Source organism: Lates calcarifer, unplaced genomic scaffold, assembly GCF_001640805.2.
Source record: "Lates calcarifer isolate ASB-BC8 unplaced genomic scaffold, TLL_Latcal_v3 _unitig_1208_quiver_1037, whole genome shotgun sequence".
Taxonomy (NCBI): domain Eukaryota; kingdom Metazoa; phylum Chordata; class Actinopteri; family Centropomidae; genus Lates; species Lates calcarifer.
In genome coordinates, this window is record NW_026115364.1 from 1,066 (window position 1) to 24,372 (window position 23,307).

The 23,307-nt window shown below is 36.8% G+C and overlaps 1 protein-coding gene and 1 long non-coding RNA gene across 7 annotated transcripts; one reads left to right on the forward strand and one right to left on the reverse strand.

Annotated features, from left to right (window-relative positions):
- The first annotated feature begins 2,628 nt into the window (after positions 1 to 2,628).
- Positions 2,629 to 9,787, forward strand: LOC108887126 (uncharacterized). The gene is made up of 2 exons (XR_007809501.1): positions 2,629 to 2,676; positions 5,979 to 9,787. It is a non-coding gene; the product is annotated as an uncharacterized LOC108887126 (long non-coding RNA).
- Positions 9,788 to 15,463: 5,676 nt separating this feature from the next.
- Positions 15,464 to 23,118, reverse strand: LOC108887127 (C-type lectin domain family 4 member C). Of its 6 annotated transcripts, none has more exons than XM_018682320.2 (10): positions 23,017 to 23,118; positions 19,276 to 19,351; positions 17,409 to 17,540; positions 17,184 to 17,252; positions 16,955 to 17,023; positions 16,653 to 16,721; positions 16,349 to 16,417; positions 16,002 to 16,153; positions 15,789 to 15,913; positions 15,464 to 15,698 (listed from the first exon to the last, which is right to left on the reverse strand). In XM_018682320.2, the coding sequence occupies exons 2-10, from the start codon at positions 19,301 to 19,303 to the stop codon at positions 15,509 to 15,511; spliced, it is 903 nt and encodes a 300-aa protein (XP_018537836.2). In that variant the 5' UTR covers positions 19,304 to 19,351; positions 23,017 to 23,118; the 3' UTR covers positions 15,464 to 15,508. The 6 variants fall into 6 exon arrangements, with proteins under 6 accessions (XP_018537836.2, XP_050923130.1, XP_050923126.1 ...); XM_051067173.1 differs by having other exon boundaries at positions 19,276 to 19,355; positions 23,017 to 23,113; XM_051067169.1 differs by lacking the exons at positions 19,276 to 19,351; positions 23,017 to 23,118 and adding an exon at positions 17,815 to 18,198 and having other exon boundaries at positions 17,415 to 17,540.
- Positions 23,119 to 23,307: the final 189 nt, after the last annotated feature.

Genomic DNA, 23,307 nt, shown 5'->3' on the forward strand with positions numbered 1-23,307 from the left:
GAGCTTTTCAAAGTACTGCGATGTAAATGCAGCCATTTACCATTCCCCTTTAACCTGGACTCTTTGGATGTCCTGACGTACTGAGGCCCCACAGCAGTTGCCCTGCTTTGTTAGTAATCCAGCCTTAATTATTTGTATTTTCTATAAGGTTTCAAATTTACAATTCAGTCAACAATAACCATCCATGCATTGATAGCTTATTTTTAGAAATAAAAACATTTTAATTGACAATAAAGCCAAGGTTCTCAAATACTAAAGTATTTTCAAAACAACCAGTCACATAACTTAATCTTGATAAAACTTGTCAATAATTTAAAAACTTTGATGGTTTAGAAAATAAGTAAAGATTAAAAATTTAACTGGACAGGAAATGCCTGGGAAAGTTAGAGACATATTTGGTTAGTAACAAAAAAAGACCTGAGGTTCAATATCCAGCTCCAACGTCTTATAATTGCACAAATTATAAACAAGATCAGAGATAGCTGAGTGTGTTTAAACTGATTAACCTGTCTAACACTTAAAAGGTGTCTCTCCCACAGCCGGTGGACAACCTGGCAGAGAGGGACTCAGGAGTGCTGCTGAGTGCCCAAACCATCACCTCTGAGACCATCAGCACCACCACAACCACCCAGATCACCAAGGTCTGCTTACTTCATTAATAGTCCCACAGTCCAGTCAATACAGATCAGCACAGTACCACTACGCTGTGATGGACTTAAATAGTGAGACATCAAGGGTCAATATCACTGGTGCAAGGGACTGAAAGTCTCTGCTTTCAATTGATGATGAATGACCCTTGACGTCACACTATTTAAGTATCTGATGGAGGGTAACCGAGCCTGGCACCTCTTCCTATTAAAATCAGGAATACTTTTTGTTGTTTTTAATGTGGGCTGGTTTGAGTATTTCTGCCAATCTCCTGGGATTTTCATGCACAACAGTCCCCCCAGAGTTACTTAAAATGCTGCCAAAACCATCCAGTAAACAGCAGTCATACTGAGAGAAATGCCTTGTTGATGAGAGAGGTTAGCAGAGCATGGCCACACTGGTTGGAGTTGAGAGAAAGGCTACAGTAACTCAGATAACCACTCTTTACAACTGTGCAGAAAAACATCTCAGAATGAACAACACATCCAGCCATGAGGCGTATGAGTTACAGTAGTAGAAAACCACGTCAGGTTCCACTCATCAGCTAAGAACTGACCTGATGGCTCTGGATTTCTGCTGAGGCAGGCAGGTGGTAGAGTCAGAATTTGGTTCAACAGCATGAATCCATTGATTCTTGTGTCAGCAGTCCAGTCCAGTCCAGCAGTCAGTGGTGGTGGTGTAATGATGTGGGGAGTGTTTTCTTGACACACTTTGGGGCCACTTAATACCAATTAGTCATTGTTTGAATGCACCAGCCTATCTGAGTGTTCATCCCTTTATGGCCACAGTTTACCATCTAATGGCCACTTCCAGCAGGATAATGCTCCATGTCACAAACTGGTTTCATGAACATGACAGTGAGTTCAGTGAACTTCAGTGGTCTCTCCAGTCAGTAGATCTGAATCCAGTAGAACACCTTTGTGATGTGGTAGAACAGGAGATTGGCAGCATGAATGTGCAGCTGACAAATCTGTAGAAATGATGTGATGCAGTCAAATCAACATGGAGCAGAATCTCAGAGGAAAGTTTCCAACATCTGGTGGAATCCATCCCTGTATTGAGAACAACAGGAGGCCCTGCACAGTATTAGTAAGGTGCTCCTAATAAAGTGCTCAGTGAGTGTATTTTAGGTTTAGCATGACCTACACTTACTGAGGTCTGTACAAAGATGTACAGAGACTCCAGAAGTTACAATTATCAGAACTAACAATTATCAGGTTTTGAAGTTTAGTTCAGTTTAGTTCAGTATCAAAATAATCCACTGATAGCTGTCCGTCCATGGCAACATTAGACTTTCTGTTTATAGAAATGTATGTATACTCTCAAAATGTCCCTTTGCTTTACAGTTTATGCATGTCTTGTAAACATCCATGTTTCCATGCATCACTGTGTATCACATTATTTCTAAAACTAGTATTTCTAATCTATCTAGTCCTCTATTAAGAAAGGACACTGGCATTTTATTTACAGGGTTTTTCAGTTTTTCTTAGATCATACTCAGCCTGTTTCATCTCTCTATTATAGACGGTGAAAGGAGGGATCTCTGAGACTCGCATTGAGAAGAGAATCGTCATCACTGGAGACACTGAAATTGATCATGACAAGGTGAGAAATGTAAATGATGGAAGAGGAGAAGTGCTTTTTTTTCATGTTTCACTGTTCACACTAAATCATGCTGTAATAATGTTGTTTTCCTCAAAGGTCTGTAGTAAGCAAGTGGCTCATTTATTGAAATGCGTGTATCCGTTAGAATGAGCCGGAATTATTTCTAGGCTCAATTTGCCTCATAGAGCAATTGTGGCTCCTATATTAGTTAGATCTGTTCTGCGTGGAAGTCATTTTAATTAAACTCATAAATCGCATTCTTCTGAACAAACCTGGAATGCTGTCCTTTGATCACTACTCAGGCTTTGGCCCAGGCCATTAAAGAAGCAAAAGAGCAGCACCCAGATATGTCTGTTACCAAAGTGGTTGTACACACAGGAAACAGAGATCAGCCCAGAGTAAGATAGACTGCGCTTTTGGAAGGTGAGTGCACACCCTGAACCCTCCTTCACCCATCCCTTACCATTCTGACTGGTCTGACTGAAACTCTGACACAATCATGCAGACAGAGGAAAACAGATAGAAGATCACATTCCCTTACCCTTACCAAATCCTGTGGTTATCTGTGGCTGGATGTATTCTTAAACCACAAAGCACCAAGAACCAAATTTTACTAAGGCTTTCGTGCCAGATGCAACACATTCTTCCCCAAACACAATGCGCTGTATTTATCAAACTAATGTAGCAAACTGGAGTCACAGTTTTCATGTCATTTTTGTGTTTGCAATGTGTACCACTCAGCACTGTGCATATATGGATTTTGAATAACAGAATTTAGCCAGCATGAGCCACATTTTTAAAGATATTTAAATGTGCATTTGGCTGCATTTACTGCAGTAACATCCATATCCACTTTTGTCCAGTCTGGGCTGGCGGGACCTGATGCTTGTTCCCCATCTCCCTCTAGTTTGAGTAAGAGTTTTTTTTTCAAGTGATGTTGGACCACATGGAATCAAGATAATTATTATCAATTTTCTCAGCTTTGTGATCAAGAACCTACCTGGACATGATGAGCTGCTGTCTTAGTAAACCACACACTGAATACATGCAGGTTGCTGTTCTCATGGAACTCATGGAAAACTGGTGCACTCATTTGCACAATCCCATTTCTTGGTAAATTTGGCCCTGACAGTTCTGCTTTAGAGGAAGCCAAATAGCAACATTTCACTGAAGTGGTTAAATACATTACATTGTACATGAATCATTATGAACCACTGAACATATGCTGGAAGCCACGACTGTAATTACACCAGCAAAACAATCCTGGCTAGACCAAGTAAAATGACGTAAACATGGCAATGGTGATAATCATGGCAAAGTAACATTACATAGCTCTTTATTATGACTCTGTTGATATTTAGTCACTGCTAAACATTCTGCTGTATTACACAAGTACATGTATGGATGTGGAGTGTGTTGTAAGAGTTTGGTTAAGTCTGTTTCAACATGAAACAAGATGTCTCAGCAGTATGAGGTATGTTAAGTAATGGTGCCCATGAGGCTTTAATTGTGGCCTTGTTTAATGTGATGTTAAAGGGTCCAGGCTGGGGATCTGGTGTTGTTTAGCTGACTGACAGCCTGGTATGTAAACACAGTGGCCCTACCTCCCAGTCAGTCTATGCAGTGATTGGGCTGTGGGCCTTTCAAGCCCTCAGTGCAGTCTGACAGACTATCAAGACATGTAGATGAGCATAGCTAACACAAAGCTTCCAAAATAAAAGTAGTACAAGTAATGGTAATAGTAGTCTTGTAACAGCCTATGTAATCCAGCAGTGGAGAAAAACAATAGAGGCCTACAGACCTGTTCCTGTGTACTACAACTGCTGCTGTGTAACCAAATTTAGCTTTAATATTATTTTGGTAATAAAGCAACCGTTTACATTTCACATTTGTAGGTTTATCTTTCCAATTTCAAAATATCACGGACAAGAGGTCAAAGTGTGTATATAATGTATTGGGAAAAGTCAACCTGTTAACAATGTCACTTACATAGCTTGTTAGCAGTGGAGGTCATTAGGCCAGAGCTACTGTAAAGATAGCACAGGTTGGTGGAATTTATTGAAACGCCTTATGCAATAATACAGTTTACACACACAGGGTGTAATTAGCTGCCTTCACCCAAAGCATAAATCTTCACTTCCATTAACCAGGAAGCTGGCTTTTGTGTGTCCATGTTGAGAAACTTCTAGGATATACTTAAAGTTTACTTAGAAGCTATAAGTTTTCTGAAATCAACTTTGTAAAGAGCAGGAGAGGGGTAGGGATTTAATTAGCCTGTGAGATTACCGAGAGCTTAAAAGCCCCCATGTACCTCGGCTTTACTGGCATATTCAGTCAACTTCAATGTGTTTACATCAGAGTAAAGCCCAAGAGCAACCTCATTCCCCAACCATAACCATGACATCTTATAACTGACTTCAAGTTCTCTATATTCCACTGCTCTGACAGACATGCCCATTACACTGTGGTGTGTGACAGGGGCATTCTATACTTTAATTTAAAATGTCCACCCTACCTAAATAGAAGCTGCAGTGACCTTAAACATTTTACTGCTTTCCCATCTGGTTTTCATAAACAGAAAGTAGACTCATACTGCTTCATTCTTAGGCTTTTCTTGTTGCCACGATGTATCTGTTTTCACAGCTGCCATTATCATTCTAATGTATTTGCCCTGTATTAGCATCACTATACTGCTCAGCTATAGAGTCGAAGGCAATGTTAATGTTGCAAATGAATGCACCATATCAACATAAAAGACATAATGCAAAAAGCATGATTTAAATCTCACTTCAGATTCTGCTGTCAATTTCAGTTAAATTCTTAATTAGTGGCAGATAGCAACTGCAGAGAGCCAAACCTTTATTAGGAACAGTCTTATATTAGAGGCAGGGACAGAGAATATTTTATCATATCTTTGTGAATAGCTGCTCTAATTTGTTGTTACTTAGCACATCCTCATGTTTACCTGTTGCCCTCATAAATTCAGTATAATACATTTTTATAGCATAAATTCCATCAATACCACAACAGTCATGTCATGTGCACTCCTCTTTCACCTTTGCTGAGAAATGGTTTACATTAAAAATCTTTCAGGAACCTTAAGGGTCTTAATTCAGGAAGTGTTGAGTTGCATTGTCAAGAGCTTCACAGAGGTCAAAAAAGCCACTGTAGGGAAGCCATCAGAGTTAAAACAATATTTCTGGTTAAAGGAAAAAGTGTTTTCAGCAGAGCGATGATTATGACATGGTTCTGTTGTTGTGCTGTTGAAATTAGAGCTGTGAAAATGGACCTTTTACTGAATTTACTATGTGAACAATTACAGCACAGGTTATTCCACCACAGCTTTTGACCTGGCCTCCATTTGTTTTGACTGATCACTTTACTACTACTACTACTATTACTACTACGATTTGAGACTACACCTGATCTTCCTTATTTTATTTGAGAAACCATTATTACAATTGTTTACAGTATTTAGTTCATCATCAATTGATCAATTTATATGCATCTTTTTTATTTTCTATTTTTTCTTATTTTTATTCTGGGTGTTACCGTCCTTTTCACTCATGTATCAGATTGTACAGGTGTTTTCATGTGTTGTTATCTGACATATTCAAATTTACCTGTCAAAATCCACTAAAGATATCTTTCTTGTTTTTTCCTGTCTTTGGTCACCTGTCCATCCCTCCCTCTTTCAATCTACCAATACTTGGACCACACCCCAGACCTCTCGACTGCCCACACTTCTCCCTCCTTACTTGTGTCCCCATCACACCATTTTACCTCAGCACCCCCAGCCATTACACCCAAATGCACTGCCTTTTCGACATGAACCACCAGACCACATCAGAGGGAACAAGCATCAACACTGAACTAAGAACTTTAACCTCCATGAGTATGGAGTTCAGCATGAAGGAGACAGAGTCACCAGAAAATTCCCAAGAACCCTCCCAGTATTCCCCACAATCCCCCTCTTGTTCCACGTACTGCCAAAAGATCAACCGCTGGACTGATGAAAATGAAAATATTTTTTAAAAAGACAAAATGAAAATAAAGTACAGCATTTGTGGATTATTCCTCTCCACTTTGTCTGGAGTTTTTAAGAAAATTTTCAAGGGCATTTGGTCTTTTAATCTTGAGATTACTGGTACTTTATTTTTCTACAGTTTTTCTTACCATCAGAATTGGTTATCAGTACCTTGGAGGTCAAGTGTTTTTTTAACAATGTGTTCCAAAAAGCATTAACAAAAGGGATTGTGGGTGATTTTTCTTGGGATTGTACACACTGGGAGTTGAGGATCCCTATCAAATTTTACCACGAGTTTGGTCTCATTTCTTGTACAGTAAATATTTTATTTTCCCTCTCAATGTGAAAAAATATTTTTTCAATTCATGTATAAAAAAAGATTGATTTTACCAAAAGGGGGTACAATCACTCCTTTCACCTTATTTAAAGTTCTGACTTAATCATTTGTTGAGTGATTTTTACATCTTTTGATTGTTTTAGTTGTTCTTGTTCTTATTGTTGTTATAGTGCTTGTGTCACTAGAACAGGGCTTTATTAGGACCAAGGAGACAGCAGTCTAATGAAATGATCTTTTCTTTATTTATTCCCACCTCTGTCTTCTTTTTGTGTGTTTTGCATTTTAGATATACTCAGCACGGTTGTATGTATGATTTTGTATTGAGATCATTCCAGTCAGCAGATCCAGTTGCAGTTATTTCTACTATTTCATAACAGCATCTACAGTATTTCTGCATATGTTTCACTTTCTGCTTTTCTACTAAATGGGCAGTGTGCACTCACCCAGAGTGAGGGAATTCAAATGGCAGTGAATTCAAACATGAGAAAGATTAACTAGTTAAAGTTAAGACTCTGTTTGGTTGGTACTTAAGTAGTTGAAAAGATAAGCACAGGATGATAGTTAACACACACTAAAATACATAAATACTGAATTCTGAAACATATACCTGTCCATGTATGTTACCATCAAAGGATTATCAGATGAACAGCACATGTTGTTTATTTCTTTCTGTTTACATAGTTGATTGCTTTTGATTGGATGGCACTGATGTTTCTTAGCACACTGTGTAGGAAATTCTAAAATCTATAATCCTGAATTTACAGTGGTGCTGCCTGAGTTAGTACATCACTTAAAACCATGAGTTAGAACAACCTGATCAAAGCAGCAAAGGAATTATCAACACCATGAAAACATGACCAGTAGCTGTAAACTTAAATTATTCTTTAACAGTCTGTCTTGATCCCATCCATCCATTTTCAATCAAATTGTACCATGAACAGGAATTAGCTGAGGACTAAAAGTTTTCACTTCACACCAGTCTCTTCCACACTGAGTGTAGATGTCATCAGTTAAACCTGCTGTTTATTTATTCACCCAAGTACATTGCTTTATGATAGGAAGTGTAACACAAGTCATGATGTCAGTACAAACAGCAGCATAGCTAGTGATAATTGGAAAAAATATATATTTTGGGTGAAAAAAATAAAATAAATGACTGATAAAATAACTAATGAAATATAATTGTCAGTGCTAAAACAGAAACACCCTCCTTTTTTGTGGTGCCAGTAAGATCCCTTGCAGCTACCACATGTTCTTCAGAAATTAACACTATTATATAAACTGGAGTGGGTTAGTCATAGTTAGCCAAGCATAGTATTTGAAACCAGTTAAGAAAGCGAATGACATATATAAGACATTACAATCTGCATAAAAATGTACATCACAATGCAGAGGGGCAGATGTGATAGCATTTTGGTCCACAGTGAATAGAAGAAGACCCAGAATAGACCCTTGTGGGTCCCCTGTACTAACTTTAAGAGCACCTGTACATCTTGAGTTTCTCTTGAGAAGTTGTTAAAAACCGTTCAATGGACTAAACATCTGAACCTAAAAAGGATAATTTTCTTCAGTTGAATATGATTAGTCAGCAGTGTCAAATGTTTTCAATAGACTTTATAATCGCTCTTTTATAATTGATTTGATAATCTCCAACCTATTACCTTAATCTGAAAACTGGCGTAATGCATGCATGCAAACGCACTGTAATACTACAGTGTTAATATTGCATAAAACCAGAAGGCCAGAGTAAACCTCCTGCTTAGTACACACTGCCCATTCAAATCAGACACATAATTAGTATGGCACATGTAATTTATATTTTGTCAATTTTTAAACACGATGCTTTTATAGAACACAATATTCTGTACAGTCTTCTCAACATGTTGTAGTTCTTTTACTGTGCTGTCATCTTCATCATTGCACTCCCTTTTCTCACTGGAAACAAGCAAGCCAACATTTACAAGTTTTTTCTTAAATGTGAACCCTCACTTTACCATCACAGGAAGACATGTAATAAAAGAGCACCACGCACAAAATAAAAACAGATGTAGACATTGTATTTTTTTATTTTGTTCTGTGTCTATGCGGTGTTCTCAGTCCTGGTTATGATTTCACAGTTTCCATTTCCACAGGATAAAACTGTATAAAATGGTTGATTGTGTATATATGTGTAGCTTTCTTAAAAAGGGGAGGGCTCATCCAAAAATCAGAAATCAGGGAAAAGCTGGCATTACTAAAATATGCTGGGGCCCAGAGGAGTCAGCCCTTTTAAGCCACCAGAGTCACCAAGCTTATTCAACTATTGTTGAGAGTTTAGAAATAATTAGATAGAAACAACGACAAAAATGCAGACACAGTAGCCTTTTCATCATATTTAATAATGTAATCCTGGCCCACAATTTTATGACTTTGTGCCAGCAACGGACATGGCATTATGTTTTGGCATTGCCTATCTGCTTTTTTCATTCTGATTAGAATTTGGTGGTCAAAAGTCAAGGTCACAGCGACCTGACAAAATGTGTTTTTTTGGCCTCGTGAATGCAGTATCTCAGGAACGTCTCCAGGGAATCCCTCCCTTTGGCACAAACATTCACTTGGACTCAAAATTGCTGATTAGACTTTGGTGGTCAAAGGTCAAAGGTCACAGTGACTGCACAAAACATGTTTTTGACAATAACGCAATAATTCATACACTAATTAACTGGATTCATTGGTGAGGACATACAGCTGCAAGGCAGCCATTCTAGTCAATTTTTAGTTTGTTTGATTTGGAAATTATGTGTTCATACTTAACCTTACATTTTTTGATACAGAGTGCACACATTTTAACATCTGTTATATTATTCATTTGTGTGTGTCAGTGTGATAGGATGGCAGAGTGTAGTGGAGAGAGATGGAGGTGTCAAGCTACAAAATCTGATTCAAATAACAGCATGATTTGTTGACATGCATGGCTTAAAGTTCTCTGTGCTGGAATGTTGGGGCAGGGCCAGGGTTTCTTTAGATTAGAAAATAGATAATTGTACTGTATGTCTGTGGAAAATATTCTTGCATATATATATATAGCAAGAATATGGCTGTCTATTTATGTATACAGTCATGAGGAACCCTATATTTTTTACTAATAAAGTAAAACTACTTCATTAATAAAAACCTTTGTGTACATTGTGGCTCAGCAAAGTGTCAGCTCAATGATGCACGTGACCTTTGAAGAAGCATGGCATTGGATAGGCTGTATATTTTGTTTTCATATCATCAACCGTTATATATTATAAGAGACTAACTGAGAAACGGGCGTTGAAAAGTTTGAAAGATAAACATGTTGGATATTCTTTATGGTTGAAAGTTGTGCTTGGACTTGGACATAATTATCAGACTACAGTTTCCATCTGACGAAAGGTTGAGTAGATTTTTCATTTTTCCAATTCATAGTCAAACTGACCATCAGGACTAGCATGGAAGAAATCAAGGTGGAAAAGTGAGGGGTGCTCTGATATCCCAGATTGTAACTACAAAGGGAAAGACAGTAAGTATGTTGCACGTTTTGACAATGAAGCATTCCCAAAGTCTTCCTCAAATATCTAGGTTATTGTGTGAGAGAGTATATTCCAAAGCCAACAAGTTGCTTCAGCTGTCAGAGGTTTGGTCATACAGTCAATACATGTAAGGATAAGATGTGCCAGATGATCTTAGCCATGGGCAGTGTAATTATGTTGTGCAGCCAAAACTCTACAACTGTGGTGACAATCACATGTTAGAGAGTAAACTTACATATAAAGAGGCCATAAACAGAGTGAACCAGAGAGGAGGTAATTATGTGAGAAGCAGAACAGCAAAGCAATCCAACACAGAAATGGTTTCATCTGATGGGAAAGTACTGGTTGATTTGAAGAAGTTGGTCACTTTCATAACAGGGTAGTAAACAGAGATAATAATAGAGATAATTTGGGACAGTTTAGTTAATAGTTATTTCACTGTTGACAAACAATGACATAATGTACACTATAAAATAATTAGTTTAAAAATTACATATATGAGACAATGATTATTATTATTTAAAAAGTGGCAAGGAAGTTCTATACCATACAACAAGAGAGAGTATTATAAGCATCAGCTTTACAATAACTTTACAATAACCATCCAGATAATGTTTATAGATGCTTTACAAAGTATTTATGAACCAAAGTAACAACAAGGTTATCATAATCATTAGCTGCAACTTTATAACACCCAACCCAAATAATGTTTATAGATGGTTTCCAAACTAATTATTAACCATTTGTAACGACCTGATGCATCTATCCATGATGATTTCTTATAGGTTTACAAATCATTTAGTTATCATTTACACATACTATTTACTTCTACTCAACAATATAGTATATAAGATGTTATTATGTGTGCAAAAATAAACTGTGAATTAATATTTTACTAATTTGTCAAAATGTAATTGTTACTTGTCTTGTATCAATTGTCTCTTATCAGCTATGATACAATACATAATTTATAAACTAATTCTTCTATAGTACACAAACTACAGATAACAAATTATAGCATTACTACCAATTAATAAACTTTATTAATTATCATTCCATTTTTCTGTTTGTAAACTAAGAAAAAAATATTAACGAAATGTTAATGTTAACTATTAATTACCATTCATTAAAAATATATAATACAATGTTCCCAAATTCAATATTAAATACATTATCAATTTTGGAGTAGGGAGTTGTACCAGTTTAAAAGTTTACTTGAGAGAAACTGGATTGATCAATGGAATTATGATTGCTGCTCTTGCATATTTCGTCAAAATAGGGCTGCAAAATGACAGGGAAGGGCGACTCGTTTCAGGAACGATCAGATAAAAGCCACCACCACTTTGGGGTTCAAAGAATATCTATTTTGTTGTCATTTCCTCTGAGTAATTGATGGTTAAATGTTCCCTGTGTATAAACTGAAAACATAATTCTGTGTTGGAAAAGAAACTTTACTGAACTGTAGCTCACAGCACCGAATTTGTTACTGAACTGATGTCTTCTTGTGACAACTCACAGCTCAGTGACAGTGTTTGGTCTTATAATATTAAATATTACCAACTGGATTGCCTCTGTTGATATTTCTGGGAATGGTTTAGAAATGTCCTCATGGCTTATTTTGGAGGCTGCTATTGGCTGCTACTGGATCCATTTCCTCTTTGCAGTATAAATGATTCTAAAAAGTTGGTTACAGACTAAGGCAGATCTCTCCTCCACAAAACATTAACAGTATGGAGAATTATTAGAATTCTCCCTTTCCTCACTTTCACTCATTTAAACCCAGATTGCCTCCCTGGTCTTGAGGAATAGGCATTTCTTTTGTGGTAGCCCTGAAGATTGACTACCCCGTTTTCTAATGCTCTGTAAAATGGGTAATTCTAAATTGCTTTGGGGTATAATCATCACAAATGATGAATGAGGAGATGTTTGGTTGGGCTCATCTAGTTGTTTTTCCACCAACAAAGTCAGGGAGTTGCATTTCAGAATTATTCATAGATACCTGATTATACCAGTGCTACAGAATAAGTCTGACCCTCTATTTCATGTGAAGTCAAGTCAAACTTATATATATAGCACCAAATCTGAGCAGGCTCCTGTCGATCATGGACAATCCACTACATCTACTCCACAGCATCATCCCCAGACAGAGGAGCAGCTTCAGTGACAGGCTGCTGTCATGCTGCTGTATGCCCAGGGGGAATGACAGTCGGCTCCTGGGATACCTGCAGCAATCGTGCAGACCTGGTGCTGCTTTGGTGGTTGATATGGTACACGGTTAAGGTGTTGTCTGACAAGTACACGTTTTCCCCTCAAGTATGACAGGAAGTGCCTGAAGTGCCTCTCCTGTGCAGGGGAGGTCAATTGTGCAGGGGTTATAACACAGCAGTACACATGTGTGGATTTGGTAACGCCCTCTCCCACCTCATGCTTCCCTCTTGGCCATGGATACCTCTACCAGTCTCAGTTATGCTTCACTGCAGGCCTTTGCCCACATGTCAGAGAACCCAACCACCTGGTTCCTTGAGGGAGGTTGAGGACCTCCAAAGGGCATGGGGCCAGGAAATCAGGTGTCAACACAACATAACAGGCTGCACCGTGATGCATGGTTTTGTTTCACTGAGTCTCTCTGTTATGAAAGAAGATAAAAAAGATTTCACTTCCATCTGTCTCTTTACAGGACCGTCTGAACAGAAAAATAACTTTCACATGAGTCAAAAATGTTGAGAGGAAACAAAGAGAGATACATTTGAAAGCAGATTCATATCAGTAATAAACTTTTAGAATTAAACTGAGGAATATTTCAGATAATCTAAATTTAATCCAAGATGCAAATATGTGACAGGAAAAAAAAACAATAACTTACCTTTTACTTCAGGAGGTTTTGAGGACACAGGCTGCACTGTGGTGTGTGGTTTTGTTTCACTGAGTCTCTCTGTTATGAAAGAAGATAAAAAATTTCATCAGTCTCTTTTTTTCAGAACCTGAACAAATAAATAACAAAAATATTTCACACCAGTCAAATTGTTTCATGTTAAAGTGACTGGACAAATTTGTAGAGACTGAAGCTTTTCACAGGTGTGAACCCTGACAGACTTACCTGTGAGGTTTCTTTTCAGAGCTTCATTCTCATCTCTCAGTGTTTGAAGATTTGTCTTGATTTGGAAATTATCTAAATCTGGTTTTAAAAACAGGAAGCAGTCAGTAAAGGTCAGTATTTTATTATGAACAATAATGACTTAAGTACTGGTCTGTTGTGATTTTCATATATTGTCCATAGAAACTGTAGAAACTCACAGAGACGGTAAATAACAATGACAGCAGCTGCCATCAGAGCACAGAGAACCAGCAGGGCCACTCTCTCTGATGTGACCTTTGACCCTCTGGTAGATTTTGTTTGTTGAGAGGCAGGAGCTTCACCTGTTGAACATTTAGAGGAAACAGATGTCACATGACATGAGACACACATACAGGGCCCTGGTGCACAAACACTTTGTCATTGTACAACAACCTAAATATACAAACTAACAACTTTCCGGATATGGTTTCATCAGCTTAGAATTGATCTTGAAAGGAAATCTAAATGCTGCTGTAGCAATGAACTAGGCCTGTTTTAAACTCCAAGTTTAAAAAAGTTTAAATTGACAAGATCTATTACACATGATCAACAGATAAAAAAGCTAAACCTCAAACTTGTCTTCCTTTGTAAGAGGAGGAAGTATTTCACTGATAGCAGCAGGAAACATTTTGTCCTTTTTCTTCCATTTCTTGACTTGAATCTGCAAGACCGTTTGTTTATTTATGTGACAACTATACTGCATCACTGATGATGTGCCCTAGCTTAGCATCAGTCGATGTGTCATCACAACTATCTGGAGAAACCAGAGACTATCAGGAATAGGCTACAGATAGAAGACAGGCGTTATACCCAGTGATGAGCACCCCAGCCAGACGGATTCAAGGTTAACAGTGAACAGTAACGGACAAACGAGGGCGAGTATAGAGGAGTTGTGCGGCAAGATCCGCAAGAGCAAGAAAAGCCTAAAGATCCACCAATTGAGGATGAAATGCAAGGAGAGATTGCAGACGCCACAATGCAATGGCCTAGCTCCTGCTGGGACAGAGGAGCAGCCGGGCCCAGAAGCACTCCACAAAGCCCAGATTGTCTAGGTTGTGCAAACAGTTTACTCAGGCAGTCAGAGAAGAGAAGACTAGAATCATAGACATCTGTCTTTTGTCGTCATCTCTGTGTCACAGTTCACCTTCCTGTTGATTTACCACCACATCACTGGTTCTTACCTTCTGTGTAGCCCTGTGGACGACTCATTGTGCTGAGTCTTCAGGATCCTCACTTCAGTGTCAGTGGTGTCAGTCGATGAGGAAACTTTCTCTGAAACAAAAAGCAACAGTTGTTGATTCTCATACGTTTCACTCAGTCTCAACAAATAAAAATGCTATAAACAGACAGACAGACAGTGGAAACAGAAAATGTTAAAAACAGTCATATATGCATTTTATTTAGGACTCACCTGTTTAATTTTTCTCTCCTGGATTTTAAGATTCACACCATTGTTCATCGCTCCATCAACACCTGCTGTTTTACCACTGAGTGACCATCAGTCTCAGTCTCAGTGTCTTAAAAAACAAACTTCCTGTCAGACTGAAAGATGGGGAGGAGAATCTAGTTCCTCAAAACCAGATTTTTGTTGTGTTTGAATAATTATTCAATTTTAACTATTCGTTTCTAATTAAGATTTGAATAAATGATTTATTCTCAGTAACAGTGAGGCCACAGATGTTGATCCATTTTTATTTAGTTTGAACCTGAACAGTTTCATATTCATTCATGCAAATTTACAGTCAGAGCAGATGAGGACGTGTCGCCCTCTTCTGGTCCTTTTATGTCTTAACTATTTCCACCATGAGCTTTTTCCCCTTTTGTCTCTTTCAACACTTCAAGTTCAGCACAACATAAAGCATCAAATCAGTCAAACACCAACAGGACATGAATAGACAGGGACTGTTTATTTTCATTAAACAGAAAATGAATCAAAGATGTTAAAACACAGTTTCTGTTGTATTTATAAACTGTAGATGTTGGATCAGTTGTATCTACAGTTTTGATGGTTTTAAGTTCAAAACATAATGAGACCACAAAAAATTAAAATGTAATTAAAAAATAATAAAAAATAAAAAGAATGAAGAAGATCAATAACAAGCTGAATGATTCTGTTCAAATCAGACACAAAATATTATTCAAAGTACTTTTTAATATCTGTCTGGAGGAGATCTTTAAATGTTTGCAAGGTCAAAACCAGCATCATGTCACAGATTGTTAAACTCAGGCTTAACTGGATTTCAGATACATGACCAACGTCCGTTCTCTGCTTGTTTCTCACAAATATATTTCTCATTCGCTTTACAGGATATATCATTCCAGCACTTCAGATCTGTTGCTCCTCCTCTCACCCCCATCCTCGCACAGTTCTCTCCATCAGGATCCTCCCCTCTCCAGTTGTCTGGCTCCCATGACATCCAGAAACTCAGACTAAGAGATGAAGAACAGAAAGAAGTGGATCAATAAAAACTTTGAACTTTGAACAGGAAATGGACAAAAATGTTTTCACAAAGATCAAACCTTGTGTTCAGTGGTGAGTCATCCACCCACAACCATTCACCCTCTGTCTTTGAGTCTGTCAGTCCGATCCAGAACAAGTCCTCAACATGGTCCATTTTGTCTCTCACTGTTTTCTCCAGCAAACTCTGAAGAGGAAAATGTGGATGAAATTTCCTCTGTGAGACGTTTCTGTGCTGAGATGTGAGAACATGAATCTGCAGCAGTGTTTTATACCTGCTTCTCTCTTCTGTCTATCTTAACCAGGTCTCCTCCTTCACTTTGGCAGAAGCTTCTGCTCTCATTCCAGGATGAACGTCTGGTGGAGAAATAATAACACTGTCCTCCATGTTGCTCCCAGCCTGTTTCACACCTCACACATGAATCATCTTTGAAGAGATCACAGCAAAGAAATCACATGTGATTTGGAAGCAGCAGGAAGTTTAAAGGTAAAGAGTTTGTCTCAGATTCTTTCAGATTCAATCAGAGACTTTTTTCTGTCAACTGTATCTGTCAGTCCATCACTGTTTGATTAATCATCATCAGAAGATGAAAATATGTGACAAAAAAAATCTGTAACTTACTTATTTTTACTTCCGGAGGTGTTGGGCAAACAGGGGGCACCGTGATGCATGGTTTTGTTTCACTTCTCTCTGTTATGAAAGAGGATAAAAAAGATTTCACTTTCATCATCCTCTTTACAGGACCGTCTGAACAGAAAAATAACTTTCACATGAGTCAAAAATGTTGAGAGGAAACAGAAATAGATATATTTGAAAGCAGATTCATATCAGTAATAAACTTTTAGAATTAAACTGAGGAATATTTCAGATAATCTAAATTTAATCCAAGATGCAAATATGTGACAGGAAAAAAACAATAACTTACCTTTTACTTCAGGAGGTTTTGTGGACACAGGCTGCACTGTGGTGTGTGGTTTTGTTGCACTGAGTCTCTCTGTTATGAAAGAGGATAAAAAAGATTTCACTTTCATCAGCCTCTTAACAGGAATCTGAACAGAAAAATAATTTTCACACAAGTCAAAAATGTTGAGAGGAAACACAAAGAGATACATTTGAGAGCAGATTCATATCCGGAATCAACTTTTAGAATTAAACTGAGGAATATTTCAGATCATCTAAATTTAATCCAAGATGCAAATAAGTGACAGGAAAAAAACAATAATTTACCTTTTACTTCAGGAGGTTTTGAAGACACAGGCTGCACTGTGGTGCATGGTTTTGTCTCACTGAGTCTCTCTGTTATGAAAGAGGATAAAAACATTTTCACCTGGTGGAATTGAACTAATAGAGGTTATAAACAATCCAGATTTTGTCCAAAATCTGTCACATGTTAAAGTGACTGGACAAGGTTGTAGAGACTGAAGCTTTTCACAGGTGTGAACCCTGACAGACTTACCTGTGAGGTTTCTTTTCAGAGCTTCATTCTCATCTCTCAGTGTTTGGAGAGTTAGGAAATTATCTAAATCTGGTTTTAAAAACAGGAAGTAGTCAGTAAAGGTCAGTAATAGATAATGAACAATAATGACTGATTTTTATAAAACCATAAAGTACTGATCTGTCGTGATTTTCTTCACATGAAATTACTTGTTTATTATTTCATGTAGAAACTCTAGAAACTCACAGAGACCATAAATAACAATGGCAGCAGTTGCCATCAGAGCACAGAGAACCATCAGGGCCACTCTCTCTGATGTGAACTTTGACCCTCTGGTAGATTTTGTTTGTTGAGAGGCAAGAGCTTCACCTGTTGAACCTGTAGAGGAGACACATGACATGAGACACATGTTTAGATATGCACAGAGGGTGATAATTGAAATGTATTCAATTATTGTTCAATAACCAGTGGTGAACAATACTTTACTTGAATATTTAAATTTTCTAGCCCTTCATATTTATATTTCATTGTATCTCAGAAGTGAAAATTCTACTTTTAAATCCATTACATTTTAGTTACTTTACAGATTCAGATTATTAATACAAAATATAACCAACTAATAAATTACAGTTTGTTTTTATAGATTACTTACTCAGCAGTACATTGTTAAAATTAGCTCCACCTTGACCAGCAATAGTTGTTATGTGCATAGTGTTATGTAAATGTGCCCAAATATTGGTGAATAGTCCTCGAGGAGCCCAGTGTTCATTTTGAGTAATGCTTTGACCAGTCATCAAACTCTGCACGCCGTGCCATCACACATCTGCTGGGCTCCATGACAGGTGACACCGGTCTCTAGCCTTGACCTGAAGTTCCTCTGAACTGACTTAGGTTACTGTTAAGCTGCTTGAATTATCAGTGAAGTACTTCTACTCTGTGGTATTGCTTATTTTGCACAACAAAAAGATCACAGTCCTTCCTCCACTATTGTCAACAGCACATGAACTGATATTATCAGTGAAACTAGCGGCTCTCTGACATCATAAGTGTCACTTCCTTGCAGTGCTTTTGTATTAGATGGTGTTAGATTACACAGATGTTCATTTTATTGTAGATTATTAAAACAGGAAAACATGTTTTGCTGCAACACACAAACAAACAGCATTCCTCCAATGAAGTGCTCAACCTCATTACCAATGTTGTTCACATAATTTGGCACCCACAGTTTCCTTTACCACTGTGGTAACCTACAGTGTTTGTTTGTGAGAGCATTTGAGTCTGTGGTGCATTTAGTGCAGATTTTTCCATGACACACAAACATCACTGCTTCATCTCACACCATCTCCACAGCATTATACGAACAGAAAGGACTTGCTTGATGCCTACGTTTTTCTCTCATCTCAGCTGACCCCTGTGTAACTGATGCTGTGGAAGCAGTAGAGCTGATTTTCTCAGTTATGATCAGATGAGAAACAGAGAAACAAACTAAACACATTTCCAATTTAAATTCCTAAAACTCTTCAAATATATTTGTAATATGATTCAGAAATATATGATTTAAAACCTTTTAATAGAACAGGCTTTTCCCTAAATCTTTCTAATGAGCTTTGATGAACTGATGAAGAAGTTTAACTTCAAACTGCCTTTTGTTTACAGTAATAACTGATGATAGCTGCTATTCGCTGTGCATCACTGTACCCTTTACATAAATATAAACTGACATCTCTATGAAAACAAAAATTTCATAAAGGGAAATCAGCACAAAGCTGAATTAAGCCTCAGAATACTCTTTGATTTGGTTCATGTATAAGTTATTAAACTGACCCTGAATAATAGAAACTTTACCACCACATGAATTTGACAGTTGTAGATGACATCTCTGTCTTTGTTGATATTTATCTGTCATCTTTTAGCAGCTGCGACAACTTTACACAAACTCCTGAAAACAGCACTTTCTGTCAGAGAGAGGTTTAAATCAATCTTTTGATTTATTAATTATTGATCTTTCATGATGATACAGTCATTTACAGGATCAATACTCTATTTTAAGAGAGCCTGATGACAGGCAAACAGCCACTAGTTGTTGATTTACCACCACATCACTGGTTCTTACCTTCTTTGTAGCCCCGTGGACGATTCATTGTGCTGAGTTCTCAGGATCTTCACTTCGGTGTCAGTCGATGAGGAAACTTTCTCTGAAACAGAAAGAAACAATTGTTAATTCTCACACCCATGGACTTGGTGATGTAACTGGGCAAAAAATAATTTTTAAAAATGCTGTAGTGTTTTTCTTTTTGTTGAGAGTTTTATGGATGGGATCAAATTGCTATATTCAGCACCACAAACAATAGCCTCTATTAATGGCACAATGTCTTCTCCATTCTTAATAAGTAAAAGTACAAAACAAGGTTGCCCTTTATCTCCTTTATTATTTGCATTAGTAATGGAGCCCTTAGCAGAAGTGATTAGATCTTGTTCTAGAATTAGTGGTATCCAAACTAAACCTGTACGCTGATGACATTTTATTTTTGAGCAATCCCGTGTCCTCAGTCCCAGCTATTATCAAGATAATTAATGAGTTTGAGTTGTTCTCTGGATATAAGATTAGTTCTGTAAAATTTTTGGGACTTCACTTGGGAATTTGAGATCCTCTCATTTACTGAAATACATTCCTTTGAAGTTGTCTCCCAATGGGTTTAAATCTCTAGGTATTTTTGATACTGTTAATTTTGAAAATATGATCAAATTTAATTCAGACCAAGTCGTGAAGGAAATGGGGGATAGCACTTCCCAATACAATGTACTATCAATGTGAGTCCGCTCTCCGACCCCTCACGGATAAGCAGTATAGATAATGGATGGATGGACTACAGGGGATTTAGAAAACTATCAGAAATACTCTCAAAACTTGGAATCAGCTTTGTAGGCATTTTGAGATAATGAATCAACACTCTGTTCTGGCACCAATTTGATCTAATCTGAATTTTGTGCAGTCTTGTTCAGATGGGACTCTTAAATCTTTTTCACAATTTAGGACAGAATTCAGTCTTCCTCAAACACCTTTTTTTTGCTATTCTATTTTATTATTTTTCCGTATCTTTTTCGGTCCCTAACTAGTCCTGCACACTTCATGCTACATACACCATTCAGGTATCAAAACGTTCAGCTTCTCCTGGACATTCCAGAATGTATTCAACTTTCTGATCCTATGCTTCTATGATTTTATATGATTTTTTTTATGGATTAAAAAATGAATGGGACCCTATGGGAGCTTTCCCAGTCCCAAGGTCCCCGGTTTGATCCCCGCTTCAGACACTGCACTTTATGCTGTAAAAACCACTTTTGAAGCTTTATACTGTTTTGCTTATTCAACTTTTTACGCTTTTATGCTATTTTGCTATTTATAACAATTTTGCAATTTTGCAATTGTACTATCACTACAACTGGTTTTATTGCCAGGCTTTATCCTGTGGACTTCAGTGGCGAGATCGGTAACACGGATGCCTACCAACCCATGGTGTTCAAGTCCCGACCCAGACAAATATGAAAAACACCTCCTGAGAAAAGCAACGCTAACAATAATGATAATAATAATAGATATTGTTATGAATACTTTGCGCTTTTTGCAATTTTGCTATTTATGCAATTTTGCAATTTTACTATCACTACAATTCACTGTAACACCTTGTAGTACTCTGTCTTCCTTGGCGCAATGGGTAGAGAAGTTGAACCACGAGATTGCCGGTTTGAGTCTAGCAGTGGATGCTTATACTTTTTTAAAAATAGCATTACTAATAATAATAATAATAATGAAATAGAAGAGCAATAGTGCGAATGCTTGAAGCATTCACACGCATTTTCTGCAGGAAATGCATATTATCTAGTTACAATAGAGTTACATCCAATCCATACCAATATTTAAGGCATATGAATCAATTGGAAAAGATATTATTGAAAGCTTCTTTTCTAATGAAGAAAATTATAAGTTATATACGCAATCAAATGTTAACCTCTCTGCTATAAAGAATAAAATGTCTTGGGAGGAAGATTTTGAGTCCCGTTTGGGTGATGATGATATGTGGCAAAACATCCTATTGAATGCAAAGAAAATCACATGCTCTATTAAATTTTATGAGACCCAATATGAAATTATTCACAGACTACATGTAACCCCAGCTATTCGGTGTAAATAAGACCCTACATGCTCCCCACTATGTTGGAAATTTAAAAATACCTGTGGTACATATAGTCATTTCATATGGTTGTGCCCAAAAATCTCAACTTTTTGGTTGTCAGTCCAAGGTGAGATTAAGAAAGTATTTGGGATAGATATACCGCTAAATTCACATTATTTTGTACTGGGATTAGATTAGAAGTATGAGGGTGGACACTCGTAGAATCATTGTGTGTGTATATTAGAAATAAAGAACATATTGATAATATTATAACCTATATAACAGGATTTTTTTAATTTAAATGACCAAAAAGAGTATAATAAGGTTGTCAAAGCCACCCCACAATCTATAATTTTGTTGTCCTTTACTTTATGTCTAAATAATGTAAGTCCGCAGGTTCCTGAGCTTTTGATGAATGGACATCCTCTCTCAGGTTTAAAATTGCTTAACATCACAATTCAGAATTATATCCTTACTCATCAAACAAAAACTCAATTTCAGTTTCAAAAATTTACATCAAATTTGCCGAAGTTTCCAATTGCACCAAAAGCAAAAGAGGTTCACTTTAAAATGATCAATGGAGTTTATCCTTCTGGAGAATTTTTAAGACAGTGTTTTGCTGTAGATCGTAATAATTAACACTTAAATACTGAAACTACAAAACGTATGTTAAGTAGCTGTTATCTTTTGGGAAGATTTGCATTACTGTTTATTTCCTAAAATTATTAATCTCCCTGAACTATCCAAAGAAAATGTCATCTTTGGTATTTTTTAGGAAATGGATCACATGACTTGGCAGTAAACACAATCAATATCCTTGGGAAATTTTCTCACAAAAATGTAGCTTCTTGAAAACACAACCAAAATTCTACACTACTGCAATTTGATAAAGGAACTCAAACTTGATTAAAGAAAAACTCCTATGACTCCACCCTCTATTTTTTATTTCTTTATTTCTTTTGTATTCTCTTAATTATTTTATTTCCTTTCCCTTTATGTTATGTATGTTTTCATTCTTTCACTCCAATGCCTGTTTTACATTTGAAGTTATATGGATTTGTACTTTGTATGAATATACGAAATTCAAGTTTAATTTTAAAAAAAACAAACAAACAAAAAAACATTGATTGGAAAAAAGGAGTACTGCTTTGTTAACCTCCCCCACAGGCCATCTTTTGATACCAGCACCTTGATTTTAGCTCCTTTGTTTTAACCCATGCGACTCACGACAAAGGAGCTATCTCAAATCAGCCATCCCGCCATTGTCTAATTTCCCACAGACACTCACGCACACCTGTAAATAGTGTTTGTGGATTAGGTTAGATTTTGTGTTTTGTCATTTCATTTTGCCATTGTTCATTTGTTTTGCTGGTCTGTTAAATGTTGTGTAAAGGTGAATATTACCAATCTCTACGCTGTAGAACTCCAAATTCTTCAACTTTTACTAACTATTAATAGGTTAATTTTGGTTGTAGTTATTAACTTAATTATTAATCAAATGTTCCATATTGATAGTTAGTATTCTTTAAGAGACTGATTTAGGGAATTGGCTATCTGGTGTCCCAAGGTATATTTAATGTAAATTAAATCAAATTACTTTATATAATAATTAATTACTTAATATTTTTAATTAAGTAATTTTTTAAAAACTAATAACATAACAGATAGATAGGACTCACCGGATTAATCTCTCTTTTTAGATTCACACCACTGTTCAGTGCTCCATCAACATCTGCTGTTTTACCACTGAGTGACCATCAGTCTCAGTCTCAGTGACTTTATTGCTTATATAGCTCTCAGTTTTAAAAAAAAACTTCCTGTCAGACTGAAAGATGAGAAACTAGTTCCTCAAAAATGTTAATGTTGATTTAGATTTTAAATAAATTTTTAATAATGACTTTAATAAATGATTTATTCTTAGTAACAGTGAGGCCACAAACAAAATGTTGATCTATTTTTATTTAGTTTGA